Source organism: Salarias fasciatus, chromosome 8 (assembly GCF_902148845.1).
Source record: "Salarias fasciatus chromosome 8, fSalaFa1.1, whole genome shotgun sequence".
NCBI classification, from domain to species: Eukaryota; Metazoa; Chordata; class Actinopteri; order Blenniiformes; family Blenniidae; genus Salarias; species Salarias fasciatus.
Genome location: NC_043752.1, coordinates 971258 through 992052, shown reverse-complemented (window position 1 = coordinate 992052; position 20795 = coordinate 971258). Strand labels below are relative to the sequence as shown.

Below are 20795 nucleotides of genomic sequence, written 5' to 3'. Positions count from 1 at the left end.
ATATTGTAAGAAAATATCTTTATTTAGCTTCTGAGAGAGAAAAATCAATAGAAAACCAGGCTAACTGGGATTATTTGAATTTGATTCTATTCTAATCTGATGAGATGCACTGACTCCCAGAATTGTTCCTAGGAGTCAGGAAAAGAAGCCGAGTGACTGACAGAGACATTTTAGAGGAAGTTCAAACTATTTAAAAATAACAACCAAAATCCATGGGACTGGAACCTTTCTGTGGGAGGACTGAGCCGTGCACAGGGACAACATGCACACTCAGCACGGAAAATCCCCCGATCCTGGCCTGTGGCCTGTCACCGTGAACGTTTACCTCTGAAATAAAGAAATGTGTCCCGTGCTTTGGAGAAAAAAAGAGGTTTTCATCCTGCAGAGCCACGGCTGCTCTGCACTTCCAGCATCCCTCTGCTGTCTGCTTAGCATTTAATCAGCTCCACCTCCACCTCAGCCTCCACCCGTGTCTTCTGGAGGAAGATGTCTCCTATCATCGCTCCCCAATCTCTCTCCGTGCGGCGGATTACATCCCCGCTTCGGGGAGCGATTAGGTCGGAGTCTCGACACACGACTCAAACTGCGCCGAATCCTCCTGTCAATAATCTGAAGAATAACCGAGCACAACCTCAGAGACGGGAGCCGAAATATAATGTGACACCCTGTGAGAACAGCTGAGGAAAACCAATTAAATTCACTCAGGAAAACTAAAAGATGTTGAATGAATGGCTGTTGGAGTTAAAGAATGACTTTTGAATATCAACGAAAACACTGTTGACAGCTAAAGCCTGGTCGCTTCTCAGGCCCTCAGCCGTAAGCTGCTCTGAAACTGACAGACGACGTCACGGATAATATGATCCATCTATAAGTTAGATAAACGGCTGGCAGGGATGAAAAGGCCTTGACGGAATGAAAAGCAAGACGTTCCAACAGATTATGGTGAAAGATAAAAGCACGGATAACCTTCCTGGAGAGCAGAACTCCTTATTTCTGAGAGTAGCCTGAACAAAGTGCCTGACGAACGGCGCCTCGGGGCCCGAATGGAGAATCTGACCAGATGAGACTGATACTGGTCATGCCGCTGAGACTGATCTCAATCTTCACATTAGCGGGGAGGAGCTGGAGGAGGCCGCGAGACGCCCAGCTCTGCTTATCCAGGTCAGTGTCGTCAGCACGGCCGCGACACAACACTGTATCATCCGCATAACAATTAGACACAATCTTATGCTCACAAAGCATCACGCTTACAAACCGAGCCCCGCAGGAAGAATGCAAATTTAAAACAGTCCAAGCAAAAAATTGAGCCCTGGGGGACAGAAACAGGCGTGCAGAGCCGGAGATGAACCCCGGCTTCTGTGCAGCACACACACTGGATGCAGAGAGGGTTTGGGAGTGCTCTGAAGTTGGAGTGTGTGTGTGTGTGTGTGTGTCGGCGGCGGGCGCGCCGTCGTGGAGGAACCGCTTCAGTCTGGTAGCATTCGACGTGAAAAACAAACAGGTGTGGGAAACAGTTTTTCACTTCAGGTTGAACATAAGAAAAGCCTCGACTGGATCCCAGCCGGGCCAGAAAACCCACGATGCCCAGAAACCTGCAGAAACGCTGTTTACTGCAGCCGTGGTGCACGTGCACGTGCACAGTAGCAGAGAAGTTATGTTTTTTTCCCCGTTTCCACGGAGACGGATTCTGAAAACGGCTCTCAGAGTGGAACTTTTGTTGTGTTTTCAGTGGCTCTGCGGACCGTTGTCGTGTGAAGAGACGCCTGAAACACGACTGGAGTTTCCGTTTTCACTGGAACGAGTTGCCTGATAACTATTCTGATAACTTTTATTTCTGCAGAACACACACACACACACACACACACACACACACACACTTCCCAAAACATTTATTAATTCAACAACAAATTCAATGACAAACTTGGGTCCATTTAGAAATTAGCTTTTTCAAGATGGCGTGATGCTGCTCCAGTCTCTGCTGATCACAAGTGTCATTGATCCTCTTCTGGTTAATATGCGACTCATTTGTTTAAATTAAAGTAACCACGGCTTTTTTACTCGATCATGATTAATGGCAGGATTTCTGCAGTTCATTGCGATTCATTACATTTTGAAATGTATGTTTAAAATTCTCTTATTTTGCACCAAGGCAGTTTTGAGCCCATAATGTGAAGCATTTATTACCAGTGTCTTAACTGGGAATCAATGAACACAAAGAATTTCTTTATTCACCTTTTATACTTTCTTTCTGAAAAGTGTCATGTAGACCAACTGTTCTGCTTCACAGTTCTTACTGTTAACCCAAATCCTAATTCTTTGATTAAAGGGCAACTCCGGTATTTTGACACCTGGACCTTATTTCTAGGTGTGTCATGCTCATATACTCACTCAGACAAACATCGTGCAGCTCGGAGTCCTTCAGAAGTTATTTAGATCCAACCGATTTAGCGGGGGCCACGGCAATGGAGCTTCAGCGTGGGACATCATCTCTGCAAAATCGGTCATTTCGGCTATATTTTTTCATCCATCGCCAGTGTTATCATAAAGTCAGCTCGTCTACCGTCTTCAGGTGGGTCAGCTGACAGTTTTCGCTAACTTAGCCACAATTAGCTTGGATGGGAACGTTGCGGAGCTCCTCTCCCCAGCAGAGAGGCACTTTGAGTCAGCCTGGCTGTCACGGCGCCTGGCTGCCTGACTCACCGAGAGGCTGCATAAAGTCAGCTCGTCTACCATCTTCAGGTGGGTCAGCTGACCCCCCTGAAGATGGTAGACGGCCAGGGGCGGCCGGCGCGTGGGTCCGGTCGCCTGCCTGCGGAGCCGGGCCTGGAGGCTAGGTCGCTGGGTCGGTGGCGGCGCTGGGCACCGTGCCGGGCGGGGGGCCCCGTGGCGGCCCCGGGTTGCCTTTCAGTCCAGGGTTGGATGCTCAAAGCTCTGCTCTGATGGGATCTGCTGCGCTTCGCTCTTCTAACTTAGCCACAATTAGCTCGGATGGGAACTCCGCGGCCGGCACAGAGTGCGTCTGCAGGTCGCGGCTGCTGGAGCTCTCCCGTCGCCTCCATGGAGCAGCTCCGGGCCGTTTACCCAATCGGCCCCAACTCGGCCCCTGGAAGTCAGGCAGCCAGGCGCCGTGACAGCCAGGCTGACTCAAAGAGCCTCTCTGCTGGGGAGACGAGCTCCAACGTTCCCATCCTAGCTAATTGTGGCTAAGTTAGTGAAAACTGTCAGCTGACCCACCTGAAGACGGTAGACGAGCTGACTTTATGATAACACTGGCGATGGATGAAGAAATACAGCCGAAATGAGCGATTTTGCAGAGATGATGTCCCACACTGAAGCTCCCTTGCCGTGGCCCCCACTAAATCGGTTGGATCTAAATAACTTCTGAAGGACTACGAGCTGCACAATGTTTTGTCTGAGTGAGTATATGAGCATGACGCACCTAGAAATAAGGTCCAGGTGTCAAAAAAACTGGAGCTGCCCTTTAATAATGATTAAAAAACATGTTTTGACATCTCTAAAATAATTAATGACAATTAATGCAGTTAACACTGACAGCCTTCGAAATTCTGTACTATTTTGTATTTTAAGCTAATATTTAAACTGAGAGATTCTGCTCTATTAGCATGAAACTGATGTTTTTCTGTTTCTGGAGCTTAAATCCAGATCGGCGCTGGAGCCACGGGTTATCTGAGGTGTGTGTGTTTGTGTTTGTATGTAGCTGTGTACACTGGAGAGGACAGATGTTTAAACAGCCAATCATCACTGAGCGAGCAAACAGCGACTGTGCGTGTGTGTGTGTGTGTGTGTGTGTGTGTGTTTAGGTGAAAACTAAGAGACAGACAGTGAGACTGAAGAGACAAAGGAAGAAGGGAAGTAAATAAAGCCCATCAGCCACGGGGCTGGATGCAGATTTGCGATGAGCCCACATCGCTGGTATTTCAGTCACTTTGATCACAGCGATGTGTCAGAAGAGGAGGAATCATCTTCAGGGACGAGCGAGGGCTAAAATAAGAACCCCTCCGGGCGCCGCCGGCCGATCTCTCTGGCCGCCGGCTCACACACCTTTCCAGGCATCCGACCGCTCTGTCTGTCCGTGTCTTCATCTCACCACTCCTCCTCCTCATCCTCTTCCTCCCCCCGCCCGATAAAGACACACTTTGAAAGCAAAAATAGCTGGAGATCAGAAAGACACTCGAAGTGTCAGATCCGTAAATAAATTGGGTCTTTGTTCGTATTGTTTGAGGCTGGCGGCGTTTTTAAAGCCTGCCAGGTATTAATACCATTTCTCCTGAGACAAAGAGTGTATGCGAGGGGGTACAGAAGCCAGTGTGTGTGTGTGTGTGTGTGTGTGTGTGTGTGTGTGTGTGTGTGTGCACGCAGGGAGACAGACAGAGAAATATTCTTGTGATATTTTTCCCCAAAAGGCAAAACTGGCAGATATTTGACACTTTTTTTTGTTTTCTGAATGAAATTCCCCGGACAGCCGGACACGGTCACGACCGCAGGGATCGCAGGGCGTGCGCCGAATTCAGTCAGTGAACGGCTCACAGGCTTTCCAAACCTTATTCATCCGTCTCCCATACCGCTCTCTCCCGTTCAGGGTCAAACGGTGCTGGAGAAGCAGCAGCGTTTTCAAAAAGTTGCGTTCTCCGCTGTTTACACGGAGTCGTCGGGTTTTCAGGGGCTCTGAACACAGATGCCCCTCTCGCGACATTTACACTGAACCACGGTGAAAACATGCTCACCACACACTAAAAACAGTTGGGTTAAAAAAATAACCCAATTTTAACCCAACTGCTGGTTCAGAAAAGGACAAACCCCCTTTTTTGGGTTATTTTAACCCAACAGGTTGGGTTCTTTTTTTCAACCCAATTTCTGGGTTGAATTATTTAACCCAAAAGTTGGGTTATGCTAACTACAATGTTGGATTGTTGCTTACCCAACTATTGGGTTGCGCAATTTAGCGCTCCCAATAGTTGGGTTAAAATAATTGTAATAATAATGCATTGGTTTTATACAGCGCTTTTCTGGACACTCAAAGACGCTTTACATTCTTCATTCTCTCCATACTGGGTGGTGATAAGCTGCTGCTGTAGCCACAGCTGCCCTGGGGCAGACTGACGGAAGCGAGGCTGCCAGTCTGCGCCATCGGCCCCTCCGACCACCACCAACCATTCACTCTCACACTGCTTTCACACTAACGCAAGGTGGGTGAAGTGTCTTGCCCAAGGACACAACGACAGTTTTACGCCTGCGGGAGCGGGGGATCCAACCTTCCGGTTATGAGACGACCTGCTCTGCCAACTGAGCTACTGTCGCCCCAATAGTAACAGTAATAAATACATTTACTGCTGGTTCGTCCTACTTCCCAACTATTTATCAGAATTATTTTTATTCCTTTATTAAAAATATACTTAAAATCAATAAAAGCAAAAAATGAGAATGAATTTTTTTACAAGAAAATGTATTTATTTTACAAAACACAACTATCAAACGTTTGACAGAAAGTGGGTAACTTTACTGGAAATAAAAACACAAAGCATTCTCAAGCATGAGAGAAAATTCCATAACTGGACCTGAAAGACAAAAAAAATAAAAAAAACAAGCCCCTTACCCAAAAATGAGTTATCCTCTGAAAAACAACCCAAAAATGGTGCATAACCTTGAAAACCCAGAAATTGGGTTAAAATAAAGCCCTATAACCCAGAAAATTGGTTACTCTTTGTAGAAATAACCCAAAAATTTAACTCAACACTAGCAACACATAAATTGGGTTACCAAAATAACTCAACATTTTTTAGTGTGCACCTGATCTCATGCTCTTTCACTCCCTACACATCGGCTCCACCCTTCTGCGCTGTCCCACGATGCACCTCTTCAATAGGTCATGTGATCTCATCAACGAAAGCCTTAACTTCAAACCACAACCACGTGAAGAGCAGAGCAGCTGTGAATCTTGGGTACCAGCGCTTCCAGGAAGTGGCCCCCATGAACGGCTCCTCAGATGAAAGCAGAGCTGAGCCAGAAGCTGCATCAGAACCAAAACAAACCCAGATGTGACGTCAGGCGGGACGCAGATCGCTCAGATCAAAGAGTGAGGGGAGACGCGGTCTGGAGAGGATGAGGGTTCTTTTTCTGGGATGTCTGACATGTTTTGATGTGTTTCATGTCTGTGCTGTCACGCATGTTGTTCCAGAAGCGCAGGTGAAACCGCTCAGTAATTCACCGTTCATCCGTTTAGATTTAGACTTTTTTTTAAAAAAAACTAAAAACCTTTGAATGGCAGGATCGATGTGTAAAACATGTTTCCCATTAAACCTGCAGCAGCTTTGAAGAGGCTTCAGTCACGGATGAGCTCTTCTTTTTAAACATATACTTTTTTTATTGGCTTTTCTGTTTGAAGCCGACAATAAAAGTGTGTGTGACTGCAACACAGCAGATCAGAGTGTGTGTTAAACATCGACATTCTGCACACGGGAGTGTATGAATGTCTGCACAGGGACATAAATCACTTGGTGTTGTGTGTTGAGGTCCTCTGTTGTTGGAACATATTTCCAAACACACTTCCTGTTTGTCTCCAACACAGACCGCCGTCCTTGCTTCAGCTGTGCCAAAGACAGATAAAACAAAACTATTGATCTGCTGTATGGGTTAGAACACTGTATGTAGGATGTATGTTTAGGTGTGTGTGTGTGTGTGTGTGTGTGTGTGTGTGTGTGTGTGTGTGTGTGTGTGTGTGTGTGTGTGTGTGTGTGTGTGTGTGTGCTGACGGGTTTATGGCTGAATTTATGAAGCTCTCAGCTGATGCTCAAAGTCCCAAAGGCAAAGAGAGAGAAATCAAACGCTAAAGGAGGTTTAGACGGCGTGCGGACGGAGAAATAAAGGTCAAGAGGTGAAAAGAAGCAACTGTTAAACCGGCGACCTCGGAGCAGAAGCTGAAGTTTCAAGGTCGTTTCTCTCTCTATTTTTTGACACACTCGCTTTTTTTTCTCCTTGGTTGATTTTACGAGGTGGGAGGTCACCAGTAATTATCTGCTCTGGTCAAACCCAGGAGGCTCGGCGAGACACACACACACACACACACACACACACACACACGTATGAATGTACAGTAAACTCTCTCTCACACAGACACACACACACAATCACACACAGACACACTTGTACAGTCACACATACACAAGCAGACATAAAAACAGACACTTATGCATGCACATTACCCACACACACACACACACACACACACACACACACACACACACACCAAGTGTGTTTCATTATGTCTCTGATGGGCTCGTTCATCATGTCACCATGAGCCACACACAGTGGCCGACACACTGCAGAGACGATGTGTGTGTGTGTGTGTGTGTGTGTGTGTGTGTGTGTGTGTGTGTGTGTGTGTGTGTGTGTGTGTGTGAGAGAGAGAGAGACTTCTGTGAAATAACACACACACTTAAGACCTGCATGTTATCCATTCATAGAAAAGCTCGTCCAATTGACACATGTAGAAATTAAAAGACAGATGTTTTGGAGACAGAATTGAAGAAAACATCCAAAATGCATCAGTCTGATGTTGACACACTTTTATATTTTACAAGTTTGATTTGAATATTTGCATTCTCTCTTTGCTGGGGACTTTCAAAAACATTTTTTTTTTTTTTTTTTTTTTTGGGCGTATGCAGCCAAACGAAGAGGCAGAGGCAGCAGCAAACACACCATGAAGAGATTAGACCAGTCCCATCAAACTGAGGCTTTCTGACCCAGAATCACACACAATGCTCCAAAAGCATGAAGATCAGAGCCGGGGTGAAGTACGGTTTCCGGTAAAACTCGTTCAGGTGTGACACCAAACTCCAAGGGCTTCATTAAAAGACGATTTCCCACAAATGTATTTTAATATATGCACACCTCAGATGAATGTGGAATAAATTTCCTCCCTGATGCTGGGCTAATGTATGAATGGACCGCTGCTGAATGTCCCACTGTGGGCATTGTGAGGCAGCGCCGGGACGCTTGTGTTCAGAGACTCTAAAAACACACACAGCCAGATCAAAGCTCGGCCCCGGCCTCAGATCGCCGACCTCGGCCTCGCCGCTTCTCTCCGGATCAGCCGCAGAGATGTGGGACAGCAGCAGGAATGATGTTTACAAGAGGAGCATCCAATATTGGACAGTAGTAATAAAATCCATATAATACTTTTAGTGTAGTTGTAGGTCTACAATGTCAGCAGATTTCTTTAAAATTAATGTTTTATAATAACTGTTTTGACATATTCTGAAATATGATACAGAAAAATAAGAAGAGAATTTAAATAAATAAATGAATTCTAGCTGTTTTTTTAGACATCTGGGTGGTTTCTGTTGATGTCCATTCCTCTCACTGTGTTATATCGCCATCTAGTGTCTAAATACTGTCATCACAGGTTACTGGAGAGTTCTGTTGGAATATGGGACTAACAGGAAAGCAGCCCTGCAGACTTGTTTACAGTGGGAGTTGAAGATCCTGTAGATCCAGATTCCTCAGTGTTACTGGAGGTCAAAGGTCAAAGTAATACCACTCAGTGCTACTATATGTTTAGATCTTTTAGACGTTTTGGGCCACATCCCATAACTTCTGTTTCATCCAAGTCCAGAAGCAGAGAATAACAGCTCATCCAGGCTTTTCTGTCTTTCAGACAAGCTTCTAGTTTGACAAATATCTGGTTTCAGTGATAGACCTGTGTATCATCTGCATAACAAAGAATGGATGGAGTGTTTCCATGTAGCACGTATAAAAGTATAGGTCTTAAAAGAGAACCCTGTGGAACATCGTTTCACTTTAGTCTGAGCTGAATAGTCGTCATTAACATGGACAAAGTGAAAATTATCCAATAAATATGATTGAAACCTGTTTAGTGCTGTTTTTAATTTATCTTCCAGTCTCAGTAGAAACAGTCAAACTACTGAAACAACAGGAACATTTTTTTGTAAAGACAATCATTTATTGAGGCACTTGACACAAGCCATGGAATGTACCAATCAAATTCACAAATTAAAGGTATTTTTTTTTTACATTCTTGCATCTGTAAACATGGTAAAGATAGTACATTCTGACTCTTCGTGTCCCTCCCTCGTCTCCTCAGTCAGGAGAGGCGTCTCTATGTGGCGTGCAGCACACAACAGCTACACAAGAGTGTACAAAACAGCATCATACAAAACCGTCACTCTGTTTTCTTCCTACAAAAAGAGCCCGATCCGCAGAAACATGTAGACAAACTGCACATGTAGCTGAAAGTTTTCAGTCTCTATGTGTGATGTGTCTAAGAGGTATGAGGCATCTAAGTCTATATTGCAGCACGAGAACATTTTTCCTACTTCATTTAATATACAAATATACTGTACAGACACGTGATATCTCTTCTCAGCAGAGTCTGTAGTATCTGTGCTTTGGCTGATCCCTCTTCAGGATGTAAACTCGGTATTTCCTCCTAATGTGTGTGTGAATCAGGCAGCGGGTGCTGCTGGGCTACACTTCGTGAACACACACGGAATGAGGTTCGACTGAAAGCTACAGCTCAAGCTCTGAAAGCACCTGAACGTTTGCCCACCCCGGTGTCCTCCCATAGGTCTCAGCTCGCGTTCATGTCAGTCAGACTTTCATGATGATAAGGCTGCAGATAAAAATAAATAAATAAATAAAAATATCAGATGCAAAAACTGGTAAAGTAAGGCCAAACACACATTTAACACCAGCTGAAGGACTCCTGTGAGTTTGAGCATCCTGGAGAGACGGTTGCATAACATTTTTGTGGGGCTTCCTGTAGAACAGGGGTGTCAAACATAAGGAACTGTGGGCCAAAACTGGCCCGGGAGACGTTCCAATCCGGGCCGTGAAACCACTGCGCAATGTATTTTCAAGAGGAGCCGACACAGCACGACACCGAGACATGAGCTGAGACCTCAGTGATGCTGCCGTGGAGGACGACTACCTTGATGCGATCAAAATAGCCTCACAGCCATGCTGTCAGGGTGTGTGTGTGTGTGTGTGTGTGTGTGGGGGGGGGGGGGGGGGGGGGGGTGTTGTAAAAACATGCACAATGCAAGAGCTGTAAGTGAAGGTTTTCAGACATTTCATACCAGAAGTTTTCATTAATATTGGCTTTATGTTGAGACTGTAGTCATTTTATGTAGTAATTGTTTGGTGATGCAAAAAAATAGACAATTTCATTCTGTATACTCTATATCTAAACTAAAAAAAAAAAAACCTTGAAAAATTTAAATTTCAAGGTTATTCTGGCACTATTTAACTGTAGCGATGAAATCAGGCTGCATGTGGCTTCTCAATTAAAATGTATTTGACACCCCTGCTGTAGCGGCTACCTGTAGGTTTAAAAACAAAAAAACACCCACAAAGTACATTCAAGAGTTAACCTCAAGCACACGTGGAAGGGTACCTGTAAAAAATAAAAAACAAACCCACACATGCACAGGTAGAACAGGCAAACTCCACACAGAAGAGCTGCTTCTGAATATCATCCCACTGGGAATCATTTGCTATGAGACAAGACGTGGGCTGGCTGACCGGCAAGTCTGAGGCATGGAGGTAAATAAGAAAGCAACATTGGGTGTGGTTACATGGCGTTATTAATTCGGAATTGGTTTATTCTGAATTAAGTAATTCAGAATAATATTAATGAGTTTGGTGTTCACGTGGGAAAAACATGGACTGAATCCTCTCTCACGCCAGGGTCTGTGAAGCGTTCTGATTGGACGGGGCGGCCGTGACGTACCGACGTCTCCCGGAAGTAAACAGCGTTTTTCTCTTCTTTGTTTCTCGGTTAACTGTGACGCTAAAACTTTGAAAATTCCCGAGTTGTTAAGCGCCCGTCCGTCCACTCGTTTCATTATATCCAATTCTTCTAAAACTCCCGTTAAATAAACCGTCTCACGACTCGAACCGTGGGACGCGGGCCGCCATCTTGGAATATTGCGTCATAGTGACGGAGCATGCGCAGAACGACTAGAAGGAAGTTGCCTAATTAGGGTTAGAATAAACCCGCTATTCAGATTTAAATTTAATTCGTAACAAAGTTTTCAGGCGTTTAAATGGTCATTTTAGAGCGGAATTGGGCATTTTTTGGATTTAAAGAGGAATAAAAAGTCCCATGTAAACGCAGGGATTATGAAGTTTAGATGGGGTTTGTGATCTCTGAGGGGAGTTGGGCTCATTTTGTTGTAAAGTTTGCAGTAAAGCATCACTTGCAGGTGAAATTAATGGAGAAATACTGAGCACTAGAGGTTGATTTGAATCTTTCTGAAATCGTTAACGCAGCCCAGTCTCAGTGTGTGTAACAAAGGCAAATAGCGCTGGATCAACAGAAATATTCTGAGGAATTGATTTGTGAATCCAGACGTGCAGGGGCCTGTGGAGCAGAGGATTACAGCAGCTGTGACGCCGAGACCTTTCAGTTCAACTCAAAACTTGATCTTCCGGGAAACTGAGACGTGACGCTGTGTCCCTCTTCATGTCGTCCCACACTGAGGGCTTCAGTGTCAGTCCTCCATCGTGGTCCGGTCCGTTAGCGTTAACCGGTGCCGTTCTCCGGGGTGAGACTCTCCCAGGGACAGATGATCTCTTTGGCTCCGACCCCTCGGGACGCCGCCCTGTTCTCCTCGTCCTCGTCCTCAGACTCGATGGGGTAGATGCGGCACTCCGGAGGAATATCCACTTTAATCTGGAAAAAACTGAACGCAGCGTTGAGATTATTTTAATTATCCCTGAATCCTTCCTGAAGATCACAAAAACAACTGGAGGAGAATGTTTTATCCCTGGAGGCCCTGGTGTTCATGAGATGCACAGGGAGAACATGCAGACTCTGGTCTTACTTGCCGATCCTCCTGGGCGGAGCCTGGCTGGGTTCGTCGGGGCTGATGGGCTGGATGCGGCTGCTCGTCCCGGCCGAGTGGCATTTGGGCGAGAAGCTGGCGAACACGGAGGAGGGGGTGCAGCCGCGCCTCAGCAGGCGGCGGAGGCTCACGGGCACGCGGGACTTGGACGGGTTCCGGGCCTCGGGGTTTCCCTCGGCCTCGCGCTCGCCGGCCTCCGCCCGCCGCTCGGAGGCCGAGGTGCTGTCCAGGGCCACGCTGATGGGCGACGGGCAGGCGGTGTGGGCCAGGAAGGGCAGGGACGGCGTGGCGTGGGCTGGGGGGGAGTCGGTGAGGCCGGAGTAGACGGCGAGGTGGGGGACGGGAGTGGTGTATCGGCACAGCTGTGTGGTCAAAGGGCAAAAGACACGGGTCAGAGGCACTGGATTCTCAGGACTGAAGTGGACCTGAACTGCTGCACCGTGGTTGTTGTGTGTCAGTCACTGCTGCTCAAATGTTTGATGTCTGTACATTCTAAGCTATGTTATAATTTCAGTTCAGTTACAATTGAATTTTCATTGCAGTTCTGAATATTTGCATTTATTCAAAACCTTTTTTTTTTTTTTTTAAGAAATGCAAGAGAGAACCAACTTATTCACTGTGACGAAATGAAAAATGACGTAGATCTGCTTCAAGTTTTGAAAAGACTCACAATCAAATGTTGAAAAGTTTGCGTGAACATGTTGAGACCTTCTGCAAGTACTAAGAAAATAACGACTTTATTCCTGGCTCAGGGTGATGAAGCAACTCAAAGTGAAAACAGCGATCAGGTGAGTCATTTGATCCCAGAATGAAGAAATTAATCCCAGAAAGAAAGAAGGAAAGGTTGAGTGAGCAAAAAAAACGTGAAGACAAACAGAAAAACATTAGATGGTTCTGTTGATGTTTTATTTGCTTGCGGATGACGACAAAGACGGTACACAGAAAACAGTGAATGAGCAGAAAAACAAAGGAAACGTGACAAACAGGTGGAAACACACAGCATGAGGCTTTCAACTGAAATCACTCAGACATCAGTGTTCATTTTAAAAATCTGATTAAATATATGTAAAACTTGTCTATGCATGAGTCAGGAAACTGCAAAAGTATGTCATATATGAATCTGTCATTTACTCTTCTGACACCATCTGTTGAACAGATTCCAGAGCAGATTTGAACTAAACTCCACATCAGAAGCTTCACTTTCCTCCTAAACAGCCGATCATTGTCGACGCTCCTCACTGGAACGTTTCTCTGTCTTTATGAGACTGAAATTGAACAGCAAAAGATCTCCAGTTCTCCTGTTCTTAGCTGCTCTGAACCTGAACAAAAGCCCATTAGAGGAAAACATTTTTAGCAAACCACACTGAAGGTTTATACGAATAATTAATTTAGAATATCACCAAAAAGTCTATTTCTAAGTGAATTCTGCACTAATAACTCATAACTTATGAGAAATACTGATATTTATGAGCTTCTGTTAAGAAAAACAGCAAAAAAAATCTGAAATACTCAAACATTTAAAAAAAATACTGCATGTTTTTGAGGCTAATCGGTGAAAATGTCACCGTCGTTGGATTAATCTAACTCTTGCTTGCTGCGACCTAAAACTCATGAAGCAGCGGCGGTTCAGGTTTTGGAGGTGCGGCGGGACGGCGGCAGCTCCTTGCCGTCCTTGCCCTGCTTGCTCAGCTTGCTCATGACCTGCGTGATGTCGACGGGCGCGTTGGCGGCCATCTTGGCGCGCTGCTCCTGCTCCTGCTGGCGGAGGATGATGGGGCTGAGGCTCGGCCGCCTGTTCCGGGCGTTCTGCTCCAGCTGGGCGTCGCTGGGGAAAAAAAACAAAAGAGGAAGAGAAGGGTTGAAGAGCTTCCAGGGGTTTCGTCACCTCTGACCTTTGAACCCTGCTTCTGTTCGGCTCACCTGAACTTGTGCTCTTCAGGACACACGGCCTTCTTCTGCGTGTCTTTAAACACCGGAGATTTCAGATAGCGGCCGTACGAGTCCTGCAAAACATCCACAGTCCCATCAGGCGGGTTGTTCTGGTCTGGGTTAGCAAGCGGCGGCGGCGGCGGCGGCCGGCGTGTTCGGCGACCTTCTTCATCAGCATGTAGATGTGGGTCTGAGCCGGGTCCAGGACGTATCTGTGTGGATGCCTGAGGCCGCTCACGGTGATCTCCATCGTCTTTCCGTCGATGTTGATCCACCGCGGCGCTCCGCGGGCCAGGAAGGTCCTGATGGGTCAGAGACGGAGGGATTTTTAGATTCTTTTGATAAAATTTCGCCTGGAAGATCAAGATCTCTCCCAGACCGAGGAAGAAGGAGGTTAGAAAAGAGTTTTACACAGATCTCAATGCCTCTCAATGTTCCTGTTTAACGCCCAAAACCATGATATGTTCTACAAAGAGATAAAATTAAAAAAACCTTACTTGTAGATTTGCTCCGCTTTCTCCTTCATCTGTGTGGCAGTGCCCCACTTCAGATCCTCACAGCCTTCCCAGAAGGCCAGGTTCTCACCTGGCAATGAAAATAAGGAAGTGAATCCGTCCCTTATGTTTCACTGTGCAGTAAAACTGCAAAGAAAAAGTAGTTTTCTTATTTATTTCTACAGCTTCATGTATTTTTACACTGGTCTTCTGAACCAAAGCACAGCTCTGCTTTCAAAGTACAAATACAACGCCGCTGTCGACGTACCGCTGAACTCTTTCTTCAAGAAGAGTCTGAAATCGTCTCGTCCTCGAGGGTCGGAGAGCAGCTCTCTGAAGCTGAACGTCCACCTCTCCACGCGCATCTTGGTGGGAATCTCCACGCTGCGGGCGAAGAACAGCGCCGTCATCAAGGTTTCGGACGGCTGTGAAAAGACGGCTGGGCCGGAGAAGCTGAGCGCAGACTGACTTGTGCATGTTCAGAGTCCAGTACGTGTTGTCGTCGGTCTGCCAGGGGTTGCTGGGGAGACACTTGGAGAGGAAGGGGTCGTGGCTGTGGTAGGTGGCGCAGTATTTCACCAAACTGCAGGACAAAATGTGAAGAACGATTATTTCTTTACATCAAACCAAGTTATGTTCATATTGTGGCCTAAATACTTCTGTTTTCCATCCATCTGTGACCAGTACTTGATTATTTTCCGGAACATTTTAAAATGAGGTGAGAGGAAAGGTAGAACGGAGTGTCATCTGCATAGTGAAGACATTTTATGTTATATTTCTAGAAAATAAAGGAGCTTTTCTCCCCTCCAAAGAATATTTGGTCTGAAAACCTGTTTTCCCCCCAATGTCAGCCTTGTAAAAGTGGTTGGTCCTCCTCCAGAGAAGAGGTATATGGATAAAGCAATTTAGAAATGTCTTAAATTCTGTGTTTGTAAGTTCTTCCAGAGTTCAGAAACACACATCTGGGATGAATCAGTGATTCCGAATCGCCCCTGGATGTGAGTGTGAGTGAGTGTGACTGTTTTCTTGACTCGTGTTGATCAATGAGCAACATTCTCGTTTATTAAAGAAGCAGGAGAGGCGGGATCTTACGCTCCGATGGACACTGATGACTTCACTCTGGGCCTCATGATGGCCTGCTGGGTGAAGATCATCTGCCAAGGAGAGGACAAACACTGTCTCAGCGCCGGCTGATGAAAGGAGTCGGTTGATGTAAAAATCCAAGCTTCACTTACGATTCTCTCGTAGAAGTCGGGTGTTTTTGTCTGAGGAACGGAAACACATGTGTTAGAGAGTCACTGTTCTTTAGATGCCTACATTTCCCATAATGCAGTCTGTCCTGAAGAATGAATGCATTCCACCAAGCTCAAACACGAGGTGATGTGTGTGTGTGTTTGTGTTTGTGTAACCAGATTAAAGATGAGGTTACAGAGAGGTGGTGGTGGGAAATGCCTGCAGGAGAGGAGAAAAGAGAATATCGTTCACAGCGCTGCCATCGACGCCTCAAAGCCTCTTACTGAATAAAAGCTGATTGACAGGAATTAAGCCCTAAAGGTCGCCGCGACGCTCACCTGTTACCTCGTCTGCGTTTGGATCGACCCGTCGGTCCAGCCCGTAGTCCATCCCGCTCACCGTCCCCGGCTGCACACACACACACACACACACACACCAGCAGAAAATTGAAAAACACTAATTCCACAGAGTGTGTGTTTACCCAGTGACAGGCTGATTGAAGCAGACGGCTGCTTTGTGATGCTGATCACACTTCTCACATGACTCTCTGGATTCAACGGCGGGACTAAACACACCTCTCAAGCCGCCGGTTTTTGATGTTTCCACTCGAAATGAAGCTTCTAGTGTTTAAATCTTATTCCATCGTTTTCCAAAGCCAGGTTTCAGAGCACATTTCATTTAATTCTGCGATACTTCAGTTTACTGTTGCTTGATCATATTTGACTAATATGATCTGTGTTGTGTTTGCTGTGAAACTTTTTAAAACGACCACAGTGCGCTGAAGACTCTGTCTCCCTCGGACGCTGACTAACTGTCGCCTCGCCGTGCGTGTGAACCACCTTCACGACTCCAGACTCACGATGTGCTCGAGGAGCGAACCTCTGCTTCACGCTCTCCTCCGCAGCGTGAAATATTAATCCGGCGTGCCCTTCTCCTCCGACTGGACACGGAGCCGTAATGAGGCATCATGGGTAGAGGTAATGAGACGCCCTGGGAGGCACGGCGCCGGCGAGCGGCCCTGACACGCTGCCTCTATCTCCAGTGTGTGTGTGTGTGTGTTCTTACTGGAGGTCTGTGAACCACCCAGTAGGCTCTCTCCTGGCAGTCAAACACCACACGGTCGGGTTTCTTCCTCTCCTTCGCCGCTCTAAAGATGCCACACACACACACACAGAGTTGTGACACCGTCGACCTGGTGGCATGCGTCCATTCCTCTCACACACACACACACACACACACACACACACACACACACACACACCTGTACTGCTCTTTAGCCTGCATCACTATGAAGTCCCACTTGTGATTCATCCACTTGTGCAGACGGTTGTACTGCTCCTGTCAACAAAACGCCGGTTTGGTGAGAAAACGAAGCGGTCCTGCTCGGTCCTGCTCGGTCCTGCTCGGTCCTGCTCGGTCCTGCCGGTCTCGGCCTCTTTCTGACCTGCTCATGTATCTCCAGGATTCCTTTCTTCCGGATGTTTCTCTTGGCCAGGTAGATGGCTGCAGTGAAGACACAGATGTTAGCTCGGTGTCTGACGGGACGGAAGGAGCGGCGAAGGCAGTGAATCTCACCGTAATCTGTGTCCTCGACCGGCCACTGCTGTGTGGGCCAGAAATACGGCGTCTGGAGAAAAAACGATGATGAAATGTGTTTTATCTCACTTTAATTCTTGCATGACTTCCATCAGCTGGTGGGGGAGCAGCCTGTGCCTCCGTTTTGGAGCATCCGCAGCATGAAAACTTTGCTCAACAAAAGTTTGAACCCAAGATTAAAATGCGGTGTTCTTACCTGAAAGCGATAGAGAGACGCATCCGGTTTGATCACTAGGCGTTTGTGGTCCTGCAGTGGATAGATGTATCCCAGCGCCACCAGCATGGAGCCAAAACTTCTGGCTTCTGAGGACAGGAGACAGACATGAGCTGCCGGGCCGTTTCCCTCATACATCTCTGATTTACAGCTAACCGATTAGGAAAAGGGATTTTTTCCGAATGAAAACCAACTTTTCTGTGACTGACAATAGGAAGGTAAAGTCCTCACCTTGTGTGTCGACCTGGAACCGGTCCGCCAACCACGCAACGATGTCCTCTCCTGAGGAGGAAACACGCCGAAACATGAGTGTGTGTGTAAACACCAAACAGCTAATGAGGAAAACGAGAAGAGAGGTGGAACGACCTGCAAGACGTTCCAATCCAATCCGGCCAAATCCCCAAGCAAATTGTAAAAATTTCTCCAAGAAAAACTGACTTTTTTTTTTATTATTTTTTTTTAAAGAAATTTCTAAACCCGAGCTGAGACGCTGATGATGGAACCATGAAAGATGGCTGAATGAATCCAGCCTCAAGGCCCTGCTGGGAGGGTGAGTTTGGTAAAACATGCACCTTTCATCAGCTGGAGGTGGAGGCTTTTGGGACAGTTCGTTGTATTTTGCAGCAGAGGGATTCATTAAAATGGAACAATGTTGAGATTGTAGTTATTTTCTGTAGTAATTGGTTTTTTTTTTTGTAAAAATATAGATAATGTCATGATGCATACTCTGCACCACAACAATGAAAATCTTTAAAGTTTTAACTTAAAGGTTATTATGGCACTATGTTTGAGGTGAAGATGAAATTGGGCTTTAGGTGGCTCCTGGACTGAAATGGGCTTAACACCCCTGCTTTAATGGACAGGAAAGTGGAAATTAATAAATCCAAATTGACATGAATTGAAAAGAGAGAATAACAACGGAAACAGAAGAACACGAGAGACGAGAAGCAGCAGACTTCCTGCGGCTGAATCTTTTTGCTTTCATTCATTCAGCTGAAGATTCAAATCCTGCCAATGACGTGGAAGTCTGGGTTCCCTCTCCTCCTCTCCTCTCCTCTCCTCCTCTCCTCTCCTCCTCTCCTCTCCTCTCCTCTCCTCTCCTCTCCTCCTCTCCTCTCCTCCTCTCCTCTCCTCTCCTCTCCTCTCCTCTCCTCTCCTCTCCTCTCCTCTCCTCTCCTCCTCTCCTCCTCTCCTCTCCTCTCCTCTCCTCTCCTCTCCTCTCCTCTCCTCTCCTCTCCTCTCCTCTCCTCCTCTCCTCTCCTCTCCTCTCCTCTCCTCTCCTCTCCTCTCCTCTCCTCCTCTCCTCTCCTCCTCTCCTCTCCTCCACCCACACTCAGTTTATTTCTCTCCGTCTCTGCTCGCTCATTTCCTCCTGCCCCCTGGATCCTCCTCCTCCTTCACCTCCTACTTTTTTCCCTCTCCCAGACTCGGTTGCCATGGAGATGAAATCTGTAGCTCTCCGGTCTGAGCCGGGCGCTCCAGTGAGACTATGCGGGCTGGAGGATCCCGCCGGGGGCGTGGCGCCCCTCTTACCGGTGATGGCGTGCGGGATGGTGGTGATGACCAGTCTCTGAGGCTGCGACTTCACCCCCGTGTCGGGGTCCTGCATCTCCAGCAGCATCTTCTCCGCCTGTCAGATGAGAGGGGAGGAGGCGTCATAACAGCCCAGGTCACATGGTCACCGTCCGCCAGGGAAGGGAAACTCTCAGACTGGATTTTTATCTTTTTTTGACCACCATCATCATCATCATCATCACCTCGAGTATCTGCTTTAACTCTTTTCTAAATCCCATAGCACCTCTGATATAGTGTCAAAGCTTCTAATTGAAACTGTCTATCAGACAAAAAGCAGATTTTGTGTCGGCGGATCATAAAATTGTAGGAGGTGAGATGAAGAGTTGGTTTCATGTCCTGGTGTCACAGCTCTCGTTCGCCTCGTGTGGGTGGACTGCGATGACTCACTGGCCTGTAAACAGTTTTTTAGTTACCCTATCATCCGACTCCCCGGCTCCCATCGAGGCTACGACTCGGGTGTCGACTGGAAAACCATCTATTCATTCAGATGGCGAGCAGCACGGGAGCGAGCGAGGCACAGAGGCAGAGAGAGGGCATTTGCAGCTGACTCTTGGGGCCGTTTGAAGTGGCTTTGTGCTTTGAAGTCGTCCTGGAGAGGCTATGAGCTCCAGGCGGAGCTGGACCGAAGTGGGCTTTCATGGACCCAGAACACAAACTTCTGCTGGAAATGACTTCTGGAAACATTCCCTCATTGTGCGTTCAGCCTTTTCAGTTCCTTTCAGCCAGATGTTATTTCACAATGATAAATATCCAGCTCTTGACAAGAGCGAATTTAAAATGCAAGATAATGAGTCATTTCCAGCAGTGTCCACTGGACCGTTCTGCTCTTATCAATACAGTGCGTGTGGATTAACTTCCTTCCAGCAGCAGGTAGATGTAGATGAAGCACTGATACTGATCCAGGCTTAATGCTTATTAAACTGAATGACCTTATCACCGTGAAGAGGTTGAAAGGAAAACACTGCCTCTTACTGAATGTGACACACATACAAAGAAGTGCATGGAAATCAAAGTGACATCTGATTGTTTTTTCTGTGGCGTGCGTAGTTATGTCACAAGCTTTTACTAATTAAATGCACAACTGAATTCAATCGTTTTATATCAAATGTGTTCTGTTTTTGTTTCATTTAAAGCAATCAGTAGATCTGATGGCACCTTTGGGATTTATTGTGTTGCGAAAAAATTAAAAAAATTAAAAATCAATCAATCCATAGACTTGAAGCAACAAGGAGCCACCTGTGGAAAATCTCAAATGAACACTATTATAATCAGAAAACACATAGAAAACACATACATAAAGCTAATGTGTTTACAATCAGAGCAAAACTCTGAAAAATAATGCTGTAAGTGAGAGATCCACTGATCCACTGACCGCCTTCAGGTATAGATGTATATAAGCTGCTGTATATAAGAAGAAGAGGTGTGATCTGCATCATCTCCAGTCAGAGAATAACCTACCTTTTTGAGACAAGCCATTCGTGGTCGATACCTTTGTCCATGGTCCCGGAGAGTGTTTCTGATGGTCATGTTGTCTGATGCTGACAGTCAGTGCTGCTGTCGTCTGTGAGCCTGTGTCGTGTGGGGAAGGTTGAGTACAATCATCCACAGTGATGCTGCCTTCACGTGTCCAGTAGGAGCGTCTACAGGGAGCTCGGAAATTGTAGTCGCGGTTAAAGGTACTTTCTCATTTTCCCATTTGTCCTGATCATACACTAAATATAGTTAGGTTAATTAAATAAATATGGTGTATATTTAAAACCAAGTGACCCCAAATTGAAAGTGATTGAAGAAATGCCTCTAATAATGCAGAAAAAAACTGAAAAAAATGACTAATTTGCTCTCTATAAAGATAAACTAATACCATAGATC

The 20795-nt window shown here is 46.3% G+C and overlaps 1 protein-coding gene across 2 annotated transcripts; it reads right to left on the bottom strand.

Moving 5' to 3' along the window:
- Positions 1 to 11563: 11563 nt before the first annotated feature.
- On the bottom strand, positions 11564 to 20605 carry LOC115393646 (regulator of G-protein signaling 9). 2 transcript variants are annotated; one of them, XM_030098745.1, is made up of 19 exons: positions 20385 to 20605; positions 18885 to 18981; positions 17583 to 17633; positions 17334 to 17440; positions 17117 to 17168; positions 16986 to 17044; positions 16803 to 16879; positions 16607 to 16688; positions 15887 to 15949; positions 15544 to 15573; positions 15401 to 15462; positions 14778 to 14891; positions 14577 to 14692; positions 14312 to 14399; positions 13978 to 14116; positions 13806 to 13888; positions 13587 to 13710; positions 11865 to 12247; positions 11564 to 11723 (listed from the first exon to the last, which is right to left on the bottom strand). In XM_030098745.1, the coding sequence occupies exons 1-19, from the start codon at positions 20451 to 20453 to the stop codon at positions 11564 to 11566; spliced, it is 1956 nt and encodes a 651-aa protein (XP_029954605.1). In that variant the 5' UTR covers positions 20454 to 20605. The 2 variants fall into 2 exon arrangements, with proteins under 2 accessions (XP_029954605.1, XP_029954606.1); XM_030098746.1 differs by lacking the exons at positions 11564 to 11723; positions 11865 to 12247 and having other exon boundaries at positions 12809 to 13710; positions 20385 to 20600.
- Between the last annotated feature and the right edge of the window lie 190 nt (positions 20606 to 20795).